Here is a 16,603-nt window from a genome sequence, read left to right as displayed (position 1 = left end):
ACCCTCAGCTGATAAAAGAATGTATCCCGTAGGCCTTAATCAGCTTATCTACCTGTCCTGCTTCCTTCAGGGATTTATGAACATGAGCTCCAAGGTCCCTCTGTTCCTCTATACCTTTCAGAATAGTACCATCTATTGTGTACTCCCTTCCTTTGTTTGTCCTCCCCAGATGCATTACCTCACACCTCTCTGGATTGAATTCCATTTGCTGTTTATCTGCACACTTGACCAATCCATTGATATATCTTCCTGTTGCTGGGCTGAGAGATGGCAAATGGAGTTTAATGCGGAAAAGTGTGAGGTGATTCACTTTGGAAGGAGTAACAGGAATGCAGAGTACTGGGCTAATGGGAAGATTCTTGGTAGTGTAGATGAACAGAGAGATCTTGGTGTCCAGGTGCATAAATCCCTGAAAGTTGCTACCCAGGTTAATAGGGCTGTTAAGAAGGCTTATGGTGTGTTAGCTTTTATTAGTAGGGGGATCAAGTTTCGGAGCCACGAGGTCATGCTGCAGCTGTACAAAACTCTGGTGAGACCGCACCTGGAGTATTGCGTGCAGTTCTGGACACTGCATTATAGGAAGGATGTGGAAGCTATGGAAAGGGTGCAGAGGAGATTTACTAGGATGTTGCCTGGTATGGAGGGAAGGTCTTACGAGGAAAGGCTGAGGGACTTGAGGTTGTTTTCATTGGAGAGAAGGAGGAGGAGAGGTGACTTAATAGAGACATATAAGATAATCAGAGGGTTAGATAGGGTGGATAGTGAGCGTCTTTTTCCTCGGATGGTGATGGCAAACACGAGGGGACATAGCTTCAAGTTGAGGGGTGATAGATATAGGACAGATGTGAGAGGTAGTTTCTTTACTCAGAGAGTAGGAGGGGCATGGAACGCCCTGCCTGCAGCAGTAGTAGATTCGCCAACTTTAAGGGCATTTAAGTGGTCATTGGATAGACATATGGATGAAAATGGAATAGTGTAGGTCAGATGGTTTCACAGGTTGGTGCAACATCGAGGGCCGAAGGGCCTGTACTGCGCTGTAATGTTCTAATTCTAATTCTTGTTGCCACTAGCTTTCTTCCTCACTGTTAGTTGTAGCTCAGTTGGCAGCACTCTTGCTTCTGAATCACTGAGGGCGGCACAGTGGCGCAGTGGTTAGCACCGCAGCCTCACAGCTCCAGCGACCCAGGTTCAATTCTGGGTACTGCCTGTGTGGAGTTTGCAAGTTCTCCCTGTGTCTGCGTGGGTTTCCTCCGGGTGCTCCGGTTTCCTCCCACATGCCAAAGACTTGCAGGTTGGTAGGTAAATTGGCCATTACAAATTGCCCCTAGTATAGGTAGGTGGTAGGGAAATATAGGGACAGGTGGGGATGTGGTAGGAATATGGGATTAGTGTAGGATTAGTATAAATGGGTGGTTGACGGTCGGCACAGACTCGGTGGGCCGAAGGGCCTGTTTCAGTGCTGTATCTCTAAACTAAACTAAACTAAACTAAACAAAGTTCTGGGTTCAAGTCTCGATCCAGTGCAGTACTGAGAGAGTGCTGCACTGTCACAGGTGTTGTCTTTCGGGATGAGACATTAAACCGAGGCTCCATCTACCTGCTTAGCAGATGTAAAAGATCCCATGACGCTATTTTGAAGAGCAGCAGGGGATTTATCTCCGATGTCCTGGTCAATGTTTATCACTCAGTCAACATCACAGAAAACAGACCATGTGGTCATTAACACATTGCTACTTGCGGGAGTTTGCTGTGTGCAAATTGGTTGTCACATTTCCTACATGATACTGACTACACTTCAAAAGTACTTCTTTGTCTGTTAGGTGCTTTGAGACATTCGGCAGTGGTGAAAAACACTACATAAACACAAGTCTGTCTTTTTTTACTGTCAACCACACGACCAATTTTTGTATCATCTGTAAACTTCTTAATCATGCCCCCTTAAAAGGAAGTCTAAATCATTGATGTATACCCCAAAAAGCAAGGGACCTTAGACCTCCAGAGCCAAGCAAGGGACCGAGTGCTGAGCCCTGCGGAACCCATCGGTAACAGCCTTCCAGTCGCAAAAACACCTGCCGACCATTACCCTTTGGATCCAGTTTGCCACCTTTCCCTTGTATCCCAAGGGCTTTTACTTTTTGACCAGCTTACCATGTGGGACCTTGTCATATAGACCACATCCAGCACACTGCCAGCATCAACCCTACTTGTCACATCAAAAAATTCAAGCAAGTTAGTCAGACATGACCTTCCCTTAACAAATCCATGCTGAACTTCCTTAATCAATCTAAGCCTTTCTAACTGAAGGTTTATACCAGGATTATCCAACTTTTTCACATGGGGGCCACATTAAAGACCTGCTCAGGTCGGGAAAAACAACCCGAACCCGACCGATCCACAGTGGACCCGAGCCTGACACGGCCCGAGTCCCTCCAATTCCGCCCCAGCCCGACCCGACCCGACCATCCCTTTACTTACCTTCCAACTGGGAAGCTGCAGGAAGCTGCAGTGCATGCGTGATGACATCATTGTAACGTCACACGCTCACTGCGCAGACTCAGTTTCGTCCCAGACTCCCAGCTCAGCTAAGTTTTTTTATTTTTAATAGTTACTGGCAGAGCACTTACCATGTGTGTCCGGTCCGACCCGACTCGAGCCCGACAGCCGGACCTGGAAGAGGGACCTGACCTGACCTGACCCGACCCGACACAACACATGTTGTCGGGTCCTTTTGGGTCGGGTCGCAGGCCTTTAGGCTACGTAACACTTTTTGTCTTGCATAGGGAGCCAATGAGACAAATTCAGAAAGAAAATGGCATTAAAAATCTATCTTGCTATAAATCGAAACAATAACAAATATGCATTTTTGTGAAGCTTTAAGTGAGAAGATTAATTTATTGACTTATTTTCTTGCCGCTTTGGACACCGATTTAGTGAGATACCTGGCATTTTTTTTGCTTGCAATGTTTCCCTGCTCACTTCTAATGAGGTGGAGTATTTTGGATAGATGTTCATCTGTCAGGAGTGATCTTGATCACCGTCTGTCTCTATCTCTGCGTCCCTATGTGCCCCCCCTGCCCTGTGTGGTTGGTTTCCCCCCCCCCCCGCCCCATGTCGTTGCCCCATGTCCCTCCTCCTCCTCCCCCCCCCCCCCAACTTGTGTCCTGTTCATCCTCACATCCACGCCACCTGGTTTGGTCCTCCCTCCCTTCCTCTGCTCCTCCCTCCCTTCCTCTGCTCCTCCCTCCCTTCCTCTGCTCCTCCCTCCCTTCCTCTGCTCCTCCCTCCCTTCCTCTGCTCCTCCCTCCCTTCCTCTGCTCCTCCCTCCCTTCCTCTGCTCCTCCCTCCCTTCCTCTGCTCCTCCCTCCCTTCCTCTGCTCCTCCCTCCCTTCCTCTGCTCCTCCCTCCCTTCCTCTGCTCCTCCCTCCCTTCCTCTGCTCCTCCCTCCCTTCCTCCGCTCCTCCCTCCCTTCCTCCGCTCCTCCTAAGCTCCTTCCGCCCCTCCTGGACTCACTCCCTCCCTCCCATCCTCTGTCTTTCCCTCCCACCCTCCCCACCCGCTCTCCCCTCCACCCCCTCCCTCCATCCCTCTGCCTCTCACTGGCGCCTCCCCCCCCTTTTACTGGTGCCTCCTCCCCCCCCCACCCCCCTTCTCACAATACTTGCTGCTATTTTTTCATGCTCTCTCTTCACTTTCCTAATTTTCCTTTTAATTTCACCCCTACACTTTCTGTACTCTTTTAGACTTTGCAGTATTAAGCTCCTGGTGTCTGACATAAGCTTCCTTTTTTTTTAACCTTATCTTACCTTGGTTCCCCAATGGTCAGTGCTTAGAACACTGCTTTTTCTGATATATCTAAATGATTATGATATTGGAATACAGAGTGACATTTCAAAATTTGCTGGTGATACCAAACTTGGAAGTGTGGCAAACAAGTGAGGATGATACAAATCAACCTCAACAGGAGTCATAGTGTCATAATAGACGAGCAAAATGAGCAGAAAAGTGGCAAATGTAAGGTGATGCATTTTGGCAGAAGGGTTAGGGAGGGATAATGTAGACTTAATAGCAAAGTGCTAAGGAATGTACAGGGGCAGAGGCACCTGGGGTTCATGTAGAATCATAGAACGGTTACAGAACAGAGGGAGGCCATTCGGCCCGTCCTATCTGTGTGGACTGTCTACAAGAGTAACTAACCTAATTCCATCTTTTCCCCATAGCCCTGCAAATTTTTTCTCTTCGGGTGCTTATTAAATTCTCTTTTAAACGCCTCCATTGAATCTGCCTCCACCATGCTCTTAGACAGTGCACTCCAGATCCTAACCACTCGCTGTGTAAAAATGTTTTCCTTATGTCACCGTTGCTTCTTTTGACAGTCACCTTAAATCGATGTCCTCTGCTTCTGGATCCTTCAACCAACAGGAACAGTTTCTCCCTCTCTACTTTCTCCAGAGCCCTCTTGATACTGAGCACCTCTATAACAATTCCACTTAATTTTTTCTCCAAGGAGAACAGCCCCAGCTTCTCCAGGCTATCCATATAACTGAAGTTCCTCATCCCAGAACCATTCTAGTGAATCTTTGCACCATTTCTAATGCCTTCACATCCTTCCTGAAGTGTGGTGTCCAGAACTGGACACAGTACTCCAGTTGATAACAAACCAGTGTTTTATACAGGTTTATCGTAACTTCCTTGTTCTTGTGCTGTATGCCTCTATTTATAAAGCCCAGGAATCCAATGCTTTATTAACCACTTTCGCAATCTGCTCTCCAACCTTCAACGATTTGTGCACATAGATCCCTCTGCTCCCGCTATTGAATTGTATCCTTTATTTTATTCTTCCTACCAAGATGAATCCCTTTGTGCTTTTCTGCATTAAATTTCATCTGCCACTTGCCTGTTATTCCACTGGCCTGTCTTTGTGTTCTTCAGGTTTATCACTATCCCCCTCACAGTTCACAATACTTCCAAGTTTTGTGTCATTTGCAAATTTTGAAATTCTGCCCTGTATCCCCAAGTCTAGGTCATTAATATTTATCAAGAAAAGCAGGGGTCCTATGTGCATAGATTGTCAGATTTAATATCTTTTTGGCCTGGAAAGTCTGCTGCAGACAATCTCTTCAGGCAAGACTTCAACCAGTTAAGGCAACAGGATACTTGATTAATAAGTCCAGAAAGTTTATTGAAAGTAAAACAATACGTAACAGTTGGAAGAAAAATGATACTTAAACTTGGGGATTATCACTTTACAACTGTAGCAGGTGTGTAGATGGGTCGAGCATGGTAGCAGGGTGATGCAGTATTCTTTGCTCGGTCTGGATCCCTCGTCTAGTGGAGAACTTGGAATATAGGAACATAGGAGCAGGAGAAGGCCATTCAGCCCTTTGAGCCTGCTCTGCCATTCTAGATCGTGGCTGATGGTCTACCTCAACGCCATATTCCTGCGCTATCCCCATATCCCTTGATGTCATTAGTAACTAGAAATCTGTTGATCTCTGTCTTGAACTTACTCAGTGACTGAGCTTCTACCACCCCCTGGGGCAGAGAATTCCAAAGATTTACCACCCTCTGAGTGAAGAAGTTCCTCCTCATCTCAGTCCTAAATGGCTTGCCCTTTATTCTGCGATTGTGTCCCTTGGTTCTAGTCCCCACAGCCAAGGGAAACATCCTTTCTGCATCTACCCTGTCTGTCCCTTTAAGAATTTTGTAAGTTTCCATGAGATTGCTTTTCGTTCTTCTAAACTCCAGAGAATACAGGCCCAATCTCCTCATAAGACAATCCCACCATTCCAGGAATCAGCCTGGTGAGTCTCCGCTGCATTCCCTCTATGGCAAGTATATCCTTCCTCAGGGAAGGGGACCAGAACTGCACACACTATTCCAGGTGCGCGGCTTCACCAATGCTCTACATAATTGAACAAGACTCTGCTCCTGTACTCAAATCCTTCCAGATGTGGTCTCACCATAAGAAAGTCAATGTGCATTATGAAGATGCCTGGAAGCTTCCCTCTCTGTTACCATTAAAACATTGTGGGATCTGCTTTTACTTGAACACAGCCAATTTTCAGCGAAATAGATCATGCAGAGAAATACCATACCCTGGAAGCATCATTAAGGCCGTTTGGAGTACAGGAGCAAGGATGTCTTACTGCAGTTATACAGGGCCTTGGTGAGACCACATCTGGAATATTGGGTGCAGTTTTGATCTCCTTATCTGAGGAAGTATGTTCTTGCCTTGGAGGGAGTGCAAAGAAGATTTCCTAGGCTGATTCCTGGGATGGCAGGATTGACATATGAGGAGAGATTGGGTTGACTGGGCCTATATTCACTAGAGTGTAGAAGAATGAGAGTGGATCTCATAGAAACCTACAAAATTCTAACAGGGCTAGATAGGCTAGATGCAGGAAGGATGCTCCTGAAGGCTGGGGAGTCCAGAACCAGGGATCACAGCCTCAGGATACAGGGTATGCCATTTAGAAGCGAGATGAGGAGAAATTTCTTCACTCGGAGAGTGGTGAACCTGTGAAATTCTCTACCGCCGAAGGCAGTGGAGGCCAAGTCATTAAATATATTCAAGAAGGAGATAGATATATTTCTTAATGCCAAACGGATCAAGGGAGAAAGTGGGAACAGGATACTGAATTAGACCATCAGCCATGATTTTTTTTTGAATGGCGGAACAAGGCCAAAGGGCCTACTCCTGCTCCTATTTTCTATGTTTCTATGATGTGTTTGTTGGTCTCCTCATCTAAAGAAGGATGTAAATGCATTGGGAGCAGTTCAGAGAAGGTTTACTCGACTAATACATGGAATGGGCGGGTTGTCTTATGAGGAAAGATTGGACAGGCTAAGGTTGTATCCGCTGGAGTTTAGAAGAGTAAGAAGTGACTTGATTGAAATACAAGATCCTGAGGGGTCTTGACAGGGTGTATGTGGAAAGGATGTTTCCTCTTATGGGAGAATCTAGAACTCGGGGTCACTGTCTAAAAATAAGGGGTCGCCATTTAAGACCGATAAGGAGAAATTTTTTCTCTGAGGGTCGTGGAGTCTTTGGAATTCTCTTCCTCAAAAGGCGGTGGAAGTAGAGTCTTTGAATATTTTTAAGGCAGCGCTAGATAGACAAGGGAGTGAAAGGTTATCGGGGGTAGGCGGGAACATGGAGTTGAGGTTACAATCAGATCAGCCATGAGCAAGCTCAAGGGGCCAAGTGGCCTACTCCTGCTCCTAATTCGTATGCTCATATGATTAGTTTCCATATTTTGCCTTTTGCATCTTGTGCCTCTTTAGGCCGTTTCAGAAACACTTCTCTCTGAAAAGTGTCGCTTGTAGAAAAGCTTTTGAGTCGATTGATCTACACTCCCTTGAATGTCCTCAAAACAGCTAAAAAGATTTTCACGATTACTTTTCCGGATGTGGGAGAATCCACTCCAATATCTGTATCACAGAGTCATTCTTCAAAACCCCTCGCAACTAACCTCACTTTATCCTTACAATCCCCATCTGGAAAGGCTTTCTCAGTACAGATCCATCTATGTGACAAGGCTGGCTGGCTCTTATCTGGTACCTCCGAATAAATTCCAAACCCTCTCCAACTCTCGAATTCCTTATGTTTTGCCTCTTATTGGTTTATCCTCAAGTTTATTGGCAGCTACTAAAACGTCATGGTCATGAGGACTTCAGCTTCCAATTTTATTGCGAGACTCTTATTTTAGCCTTCATTATGTTATCTGTTTAAGTTACAGCCTCTGTTAGCACTTGGATGTCTTTCGGGACTGCTACTGTAAGATCTCCCTCGCACTATTGGAGGCTCTTTCTCCAGTACGTGATCACCTCCTATTGCAAGAGAACGTTTAACCAATATTTAAACTTGCCAGTAGATTTTTCTGCATGTCCCACAATTGTTGCATCCCTCCATCACTAGACTGCTCTGGAATATATGTTGCCTGAGTACCTACTCGAGGCAATTGGCCTTTGGATGCGATAGCTCTGTTGTGTATGTTGTCATCGCTCACATTATCACTATCCAACTCTTGATCAAACATATTCTGTTCCTCAGGAACTTCATCGCAAAACGCATGATCAGTTGAGGTACAAGGTGCCTTGTTTCCTCCAATCAGCTGCTCAGACTCAGATTTTGTAGTCAATCTTAACAGTTTGATTACTATGGTCTTCCCATCATGACCCATTAACCTTACCAGGCCTTTCCATCCCCTGTGACCATCTTTTATAATATACCAAGTCCCCAGAATTAAATTCTGTCTCAGATGGCCTTATACGATGCCTCAGAGCTCCCTGAATTTTCTCCAAGACCTCAACCTTGATGAAAGCCCCTCTCCCTGCATGTAAAGCATTCAAAAATGCAGAAAAGTGGAACTAACAGTACCTTTAGAGCTGGACTGTCACACAGCACAGAAGGCAATTTGGGATTTCGCCCATAGACTAATTTATAGGGACTATACCCTCCAACAATCTGAAGTGTATTCTTTGCATGAACTGTGCATGTCAGGCTAGTTGTCAAATTGCACTTTGGTTGGCCAGCTAAGATTTTATGCAGCATTTCATTGATCACCGCATGATTCCTGTCTCAGAGTCCATTGCTGAAAGGACTTTCAGCTGCGGTAATCATGATCATAATTTTTTTATTATGTGGGCGTCGCTAGCTCAGCTAGCATTTATTTCCCATCCCGAATTGCCTTGAGAAAGTGGTGGTGAGCTACCTTTTTGAACCGCTGCAGTCCATGTGAGGTAGGTACACCCACAGTGCTGTTAGGACCCAGCGACAATGAAGGAACAGCGATATAGTTCCAAGTCGGGGTTTTGTGTGACTTGGAGGGGAACTTGCAGGTGGTGGTGTTCTCAAGCATTTGCTGCCCTTGTCCTTCTAGTTGGTCGAGGTCGCGGGTTTGGAAGGTGCTGTCGAAGGAGCCTTGGTGCATTGCTGCAGTGCATCTTGTAGATGGTACACACTGCTGCCACTGTGCGTCGGTGGTGGAGGGAGTGACTTTGTGGATGGTGTGCCAATCAAGCGGGATGCTTTGTCTTGGATGGTGTCAAGCTTCTTGAGTGTTGTTGGAGCTGCACCCATCCAGGCAAGTGGAGAGTATTCCATCACACTCCTGACTTGTGTCTTATAGATGGTGGACAGGCTTTGGGGAGTCAGGAGGTGAGTTCCTCACCACAGGATTCCTAGCCTCTGACCTGCTGTTGTAGCCATGGTATTTATATGCCTACTCCAGTTCAGTTTCTGGTTAATGGTAGCCCCGAGGATGTTGATAGTGGGGGATTCAGTGATGGTAATGCCATTGAATGTCAAGGGGAGATGGTTAGATTCTCTCTTGTTGCAGATGGTCATTGCCTGGCACTTGTGTGGTGCCAATGTTACTTGCCACTTATCAGCCCAAGCCTGGATGTTGTCCAGGTCTTGCTGCATTTGGACGTGGACTGCTTCAGTATCTGAGGAGTTGAGAATGGTTCTAAACATTGTGCAATCAGCGAACATCCTCACTTCTGACCTTATGATTGAAGGAACTGAAGATGGTTGGGCCCAGGACACTACCCTGAGGAACTCCTGCAATGATGTCCTGCAGCTCAGATGATTGACCTCCAACAACCACAACCTTCTTCCTTTGGGCTAGGTATGACTCCAACCAGCGGAGGGTTTTCCCCCTGATTCCCATTGACCTCAGTTTTGCTAGGGCTCCTTGATGCCATACTCTGTCAAATGCTGCCTTGATGTCAAGGGCAGTCACTCTCACCTCGCCTCTTGAGTTCAGCTCTTTTGTCCATGTTTGAACCAAGGCTGTAATGAGGTCAGGAGCTGAGTGGCCCTGGCGGAATCCAAACTAAGCGTCACTGAGCAGGTTATTGCTAAGCAAGTGCTGCTTGATGGCACTGTTGATAATGTTTTCACCTATGTCTCTGAAGTCATCGTTGATAATGGAGGGGAATTTGCCAGTCCCCATTCATTTCTCCATGGTTTTATCTATAATCATCCTTTTGTCCTTGCTGTGTATTATAGAAGGACTAAATCTAGTTGCCAGGTCTATAAAAAAATAGAATAAAAATATTTGTCTTTGTTCCATACCTTTAAATCTATGGCGATACCTTGTTAAAGTCATGTATCAATGGAAGGCTTAACAGGACATGACGGTGTTCTCCTATACTTTTTTTTTTCAGATTTCACACTTTTCACTAATCTTTTTTATTGTATGTTCTTCATCATTCACACCTGCATCCTTTAGCAGTGTTTTTAATCTTTGACAAGAAGGGTGAACAAATTGTCTGTGTAACTTTAAGATGATTTTCATTTTATCTCGGATTCTTGACATCTGATGTCATTAATACTTCTTTAAACACTCTGACTAGAAACATGAGGTTTTGTTAAGGGGATACAGTAATTCCCTGACTAGGTAAACTGCAAATCTACTGACTTTCCAAAAACAGTTGCCTTATTTATCATGCTCCACTTCGAGATTCATTTATTCCTTTTTCACAGAAGATTTGCTCAACAGATATCGCACTAGAGACTACATCAGTACTGATAACGTGGCTTACTCCAGCTATTTTACACAGTGACCTCAATGTGCTGTTATTACCAAACCTAAAGCAGGTAGTACTTTTATACTGCTTAACCTTGCGTCGATCCTCCCTACAGAATGAATTCAGATAATGTTTTAACCAATCTGTACCACATACTGTCGACAGGCAAGCACTATCTAACACAGTACAGCTGAATGAATCCACAACGAACACCTTCATCACAGGATTAAAACTCCTTGTGATTAGTGCAGTTTGTTGAGATTTGTTATTATCTTCCTTTTCTTCCTCAGCGTTCTCTGTGTCAGGTGTCATTGAGAATGCTGCCTCTCCGCTTTGGGCATTGACATCAAGGCAGCATTTGACCGAGTATGGCATCAAGGAGCCCGAGCAAAACTGGAGTCAGTGGGAATCAGGGGGAAAACACTCTGCTGGTTGGAGTCATACCTAGCGCAAAGGAAGATGGTTGTGGTTGTTGCAGGTCAATCATCTGAGCTCCAGGACATCACTGCGGGAGTTCCTCAGGGTAGTGTCCCAGGCCAAACCATCTTCAGCTGCTTCATCAATGACCTTCCTTCAATCATAAGCTCAGAAGTGGGGATGTTCACTGATGATTGCACAATGTTCAACACCATTTGCGACTCCTCAGATACTGAAGCAGTCCATGTAGAAATGCAGCAAGACTTGGACAATATCCAGGCTTGGGCTGATAAGTGGCAAGTAACATTCGAGTCACACAAGTGCCAGGCAATGACCATCTCCAACAAGAGAGAATCTAATCATCTCCCCTCGACATTCAATGGCATTCCCATTGCTGAAACCCCCACTAGCAACATCCTGGGGGTTATTGTTGACTAGAACCTGAACTGGAGGAGCCATATAAACACAGTGGTTACAAGAGCAGATCAGAGGCTAGGAATCCTGTTCCAAGCAACTCACCACCTGACTCCCCAAAGCCTGTCCACCATCTACAAAGCACAAGTCAGGAGTGTGATGGAATACTCTCCACTTGCCTGGATGGGTGCAGCTCCAAAAACACTCCAGAAGCTCGACACCATCCAGGTCAAAGCAGCCTGCTTGATTGGCACCCCCCATACAAACATTCACTCCCTCCACCACCGACGCATAATGGCAGCAGTGTGTACCATCTACTACACCTGCACTGCAGCAACGCATCAAGCTTCCTTCGACAGCACCTTCCAAACCCGCGACCTCTACCACCTCGAAGGAGAAGGGCAGCAACTGCATGGGAACACCACCACCTGTAAGTTCCCCTTCAAGTCACACGCCATCCTGACTTGGAACTATATCACTGTTCCTTCACTGTCGCTGGGTCAAGATCCTGGAACTCCCTTCCTAACAGCACTGTGGGTGTACCTACCTCACATGGACTGCAGCGGTTCAAGAAGGCAGCTCACCACCACCTTCTCGAAGGCAATTGGAGATGGGCAATAAATGCTGTCCGAGCCAGCAACACCCACATCCCATGAACCAAAAAGAAAGATACTTTGAGTCACATCTGAAGCACCTTTTAACTCTTCCTTGGGCATTCCTGCGATTCATTCGCCTATGATTACTGTTCCAATTCTGTCTTCCACTGTTATAGACCTGTTATAGGTGCTTTCATCCTCATTCCTCCTGTCTTTAACTCTTCCATTGTTCTTATGCCTGCTTCCAGTATCTGGACTATTTCGCAATCATTGAGACCTCCATTCTTTGTGTCACTGTAGAATATCCTATTTGTTCTACCAAGGCTGCAGGAAATCACTGTTTCCCCATAAATTTTCAGGCAGCAGACATCTGATATAACATGGAGTCTTCTTCCAAGAACCGAACCCCAGATAGAACCAGGAGCTTGTCCATATGTGACACCTTAGTACAATCCAACAATTTAAATATTATACTGAACCAGAGATTGCCAGTTTGAATTTCCTCAGTCTTCTGTACAGTCTGTTAAAGTCCATCATCTATTATTCAATAGAATGACCATCTGTTCTCCAAAATCTATCAGTCTGGTTAGGCCTCATAGGCATTTATAGATCATCTTTCTTCTAAGTGTCATTCAAGAATTCTAACCTTTCATCAATATCCGACTGACGAGCATCCAGTTCACAAAACACTGACTTTACTTTCAGTAGGAAGTGACAACGCCAAGGCCATACCTTGTTTCCTCTTTGGTCGGGATGTAACCCGTGTCCACCAATCCACTGGTCATATGGTTCAGACTCAACATCTGAGGGTAATCATAGTCTGACAATTTACACTTGCTTTCTGCCATTTTCAACAATAGCCACTGGGATTTTAGTTTTCTATATGGAAAAAATGTCTTGGTTTCCAACCTTCACCTTTAGGCAAACATTCTCTGCTACCATGTTAAACTCCAGAAAACCTGTTGAAGGATTATGTTGGAACTAATCTTTACTCAGTCTTGCATTTATTTTACAATTACAAACATGCAGCCCTTCAATCAAACCTTCAGTTTCAGTAAGTGGCTCCTTATATGTGCTCAAGTAAGATCCTAGTTAACACCCACCACCTGCATATGATTAAGTACAGTTAACACTGACCCTGCTACTCCATGAGCCTCAATTTTGTTAACCAGCCTTTGATGTGGTAGTTTTTCACATGCTTTCTCAAAATCCATATAGACAACATCCATTCCTTCATCAACCTTCTCTGTTACTTCATCAAAAGGTTCAATTAGATTAGTGAAACTGATCTGCCTTTTACAATTGACCATAATGACCACAAATTTTCCCCTCCCCTGTCACCTTCCTTTCTTCACCCCACCCTCCCCCCAGTCATTTTCATCTTCTGACCCCCGTCACGTTCCTCTTCCCACGTTCCTGTTTCCACTTCCCCCTGTCACTTTCCTCTCTTCCCTCTGCCCCCGTCACCACCTTCTCTTCCACCCGACCCCCCATTCTCTCAGTCACGTTCATCTTCTGCCCTCCCCATCCTCTTCCACTTTTCCCCCTCCTGTCACCTTCCTCTCTTCCCTCCGTCCCCATCACCTTCCTGTTTTCCCCTGTTCTTCCTCCCTCTCGCTTGCCACCTTGCTCCCTCTCGCCCCTCACCTTGCTCCCTCTCGCCCCTCACCTTGCTCCCTCTCGCCCCTCACCTTGCTCCCTCTCGCCCCTCACCTTGCTCCCTCTCGCCCCTCACCTTGCTCCCCCTCGCCCCTCACCTGGCTCCCCCTCCTTCCCTCTCCCCCCACCCCCCTGACCGACCCCTCCTTCCCTCTCCCAACCCCCCCCCCCCCCGGTCACCTTCCCCTCTTTCCCCCCGGTCACCTTCCCCTCTTTTCCCCCTGTCACCATCCCCTCTCGCCGCCCCCACAGTCACTTTCCCACCTTCCTCTCTCTCGCCCCACCCCACCCTCAGTCACCCAGCACACCCTGTCCTTCAGCCTCCCCACCCTGTCACTTGCCTCCTCACTGTCCTGCTGTGTCCAGAATGGATGAATCAAAGCTTGTGCACAGGAGTTACCCTGATTATATTGCTCGTCTTTTTTTGTGTAATAATGGTGGGAGGAGTTAACTTGTTTGCTGTCTGCTTTCTCTTTCAGATACATACATTCAAAAAACAAAGAAATCCTACATCGACAGTAGAGCACGCAGAAATCTTGGCTCCATAAACACAGAGCTGCAAGATGTGCAGAGAATAATGGTGGCGAATATTGAGGAGGTGTTGCAGCGAGGAGAGGCACTGTCAGGTAAAACCTCCGAGTTTGAGCAACAGCAACTTAAGCTGTGCCAAGAAGCACAAGGAGTAAAATAGAGTTTCTCTGATGAATTATTGTGTGAACTTAGTAATGTTGAGCTGAACCTGATAGATCAAAAGATCCCGAGCCTGTGAGGAGCTCAGCGTCACTAGGCTTTGGAGCACTTCATTTGACCTCAGTGCCCCTGCAGTAAATTAACCTCCAGCTCTACTTCTGATCATTATCTGGTGACCCTTTCTTGAAAGCACACTTTGTTAGTGAGTGATAGGATTGGATTTGGCTGTGATGATGTTGATTTGTTTATAGACTTTCCCGGGATGTGGAGCTGGAGTCACATGTCGGCCAGACTGGATAAGGACGGCAGCTTTCCTGTCCTGAAGGACATTAGTGAACCAGTTGTGTTTTTAAAACAATCCAACAGCTTTATGGTCACTTTTACTGATACCAGATTTTGTTTAGAAACTGGATTCACATTCTCAAACTGCCATGGTGGTACTTGGGCTTGCATTCTCTGGATTCTTAGTCAGGTAACAGATCTCATTATATTACTGCACGCTGGCCTGTACGATTGTGAAACCATACGTCATATCGCTGCATCTTCAGCAGTGTAGCGATATTTGGCTGGGAGTCGAGATATGGATTAATTAAAGAGTCACATGGAACTAGGGCTTCCTGTACTTACTGGCACCATGGAAGTATCAACAGTGCAGAGTAACTGAGCAGCATTCAATCATTAGGTTCAAATGTTAGAGTTTCTGGAGTTTGGCTTTATTCTCTGAGTCGGGGAGTAAGTTCATCGCACTTTTCCTCAGGAAATTGAATGGGTGGGCTAGAGTGCCCTTACCACACACAGCTCCCACTTAGTTTGGTGACTACCATTGCTCAGATTGGGATCTGAAAGGCTGAGGCCTTGTGTTGTGTTCAGTAATATTGACAGTTCATGTTTGAAATAATTCTTTTCTTTGATTCTTTGTTGATGTAGCTTTGGACAGTAAGGCCAGTAACCTGTCCAGCCTGTCGAAGAAGTACCGACAAGATGCCAAGTACTTGAACATGCGTTCAACATATGCCAAGCTGGCGGCCGTCGCAGTCTTCTCAGTGATGCTGATAGTTTACGTGCGGTTCTGGTGGCTTTGAGACCAGCTGAGTGTGGCGCTGACTCATGTTGATTTACTCTCGTGCACATCCTTTCCCCTGATTTCCAGGAGTGCTGTATCCGTGAGCACACATTCTCTTTCTAGAGCCTGCAGTTTGTTGCCCAGTCAGTCGAGTTTACAGCTCCTTCTTGTTGTAGTTACTGTGGGTGTAATGGGGGTCTTTCATATCCCACACTGTCAGATTGCATTTAACTCTCTCATGTTGAATTGAAGAACTCTTTTGTTCTCACGCCATTGGACTGTGCATTCTAATATTTCAAATTATAGCCACAAACAAATGATCATTTTGTCAGAATCATTTTGAAGGGTTGAAATGGTGAAAAATATGTTTAAATGCTCTGTAGAATGAATGATGTTCTGTGATCTCTCCTCCTCTCTCTCTGTCCATTGGTCCTGACATACAGATCGTGGTAAAAGCAGCTGAGGAGGACCAGATTACTGCCTGAAAGATAGAGTTTGTGCTTTAACTGCAGATATTGACAGTACTCATATATTCATTGAATAAAGTCACTGATGTTAATGTCTTTGTCAATTATAGGAACGTAGAATAGTTCTGAACACAGCCAGCTTCTTGGAGGCTGACACAGGGAGATCAGTTGCCATCCCAGCACTCATTCACACCTGTGAGTTCTGTAACAACCCTATTCATTGGAACTGAGTTGGGGTCATTACTGACTTGGGCTGGTGCATCCCATTGGGGAGATGTTGCCAAATTTAACTAAAACTGACACTGTAAGTTCTTAAGGCTGCAGGGTAATCTGGGGAGGTTCTGCCCTTGGCTGGAGGACAGAGTTATTCTGTAAGTGAACACTGGAGCAGGTGCAAACAAGATTCACAAGGATGACACAAAAACAGAAGTTTTAACTATTCGGAAAGATTGAACAGACTGGGTCTCAAAAGAAAAGGCCAAGGTATTTTAAATTATGAAAGGTTTAATAGGGTAGGTTAGAGAGATGTTCCCACTTTTGGGGAGACTAGGGACCATGACTATAAAGTAGTCACCAATAAATCCAATAAGGAATTCAGCAAGAACTTGCATTTATCTCGCGCTGAAATGTAATATAGCATTTCAAGGATCTTTGAAGGGGTGTTTATCAAACAAAATTTGAAGCTGAGCCACACGAGATATTCGGACAGGTGACCCAAAGCATGGTAGGTCTGGAAGAATGTCTTAAAGGAGGAGAGAGGT

At 45.7% G+C, this 16,603-nt stretch overlaps 1 protein-coding gene across 1 annotated transcript in view; it reads left to right on the top strand.

Moving 5' to 3' along the window:
• LOC137373151 (vesicle-trafficking protein SEC22b) overlaps nucleotides 1–15,934 on the top strand; it is a 163,172-nt gene extending 147,238 nt beyond the window's left edge. Inside the window, exons 4-5 of the mRNA XM_068038010.1 lie at nucleotides 14,102–14,248; nucleotides 15,240–15,934. Of these exons, the coding sequence (XP_067894111.1) occupies nucleotides 14,102–14,248; nucleotides 15,240–15,394 (302 nt within the window). The 3' untranslated portion in view covers nucleotides 15,395–15,934. The remainder of the gene's footprint in view (nucleotides 1–14,101; nucleotides 14,249–15,239) is intronic.
• Nucleotides 15,935–16,603: the final 669 nt, after the last annotated feature.

Source organism: Heterodontus francisci, chromosome 8 (assembly GCF_036365525.1).
Source record: "Heterodontus francisci isolate sHetFra1 chromosome 8, sHetFra1.hap1, whole genome shotgun sequence".
Taxonomy (NCBI): Eukaryota; Metazoa; Chordata; class Chondrichthyes; order Heterodontiformes; family Heterodontidae; genus Heterodontus; species Heterodontus francisci.
Note: the sequence above shows the minus strand (reverse complement) of the source record. Positions and strands in the feature narration are given on the sequence as shown.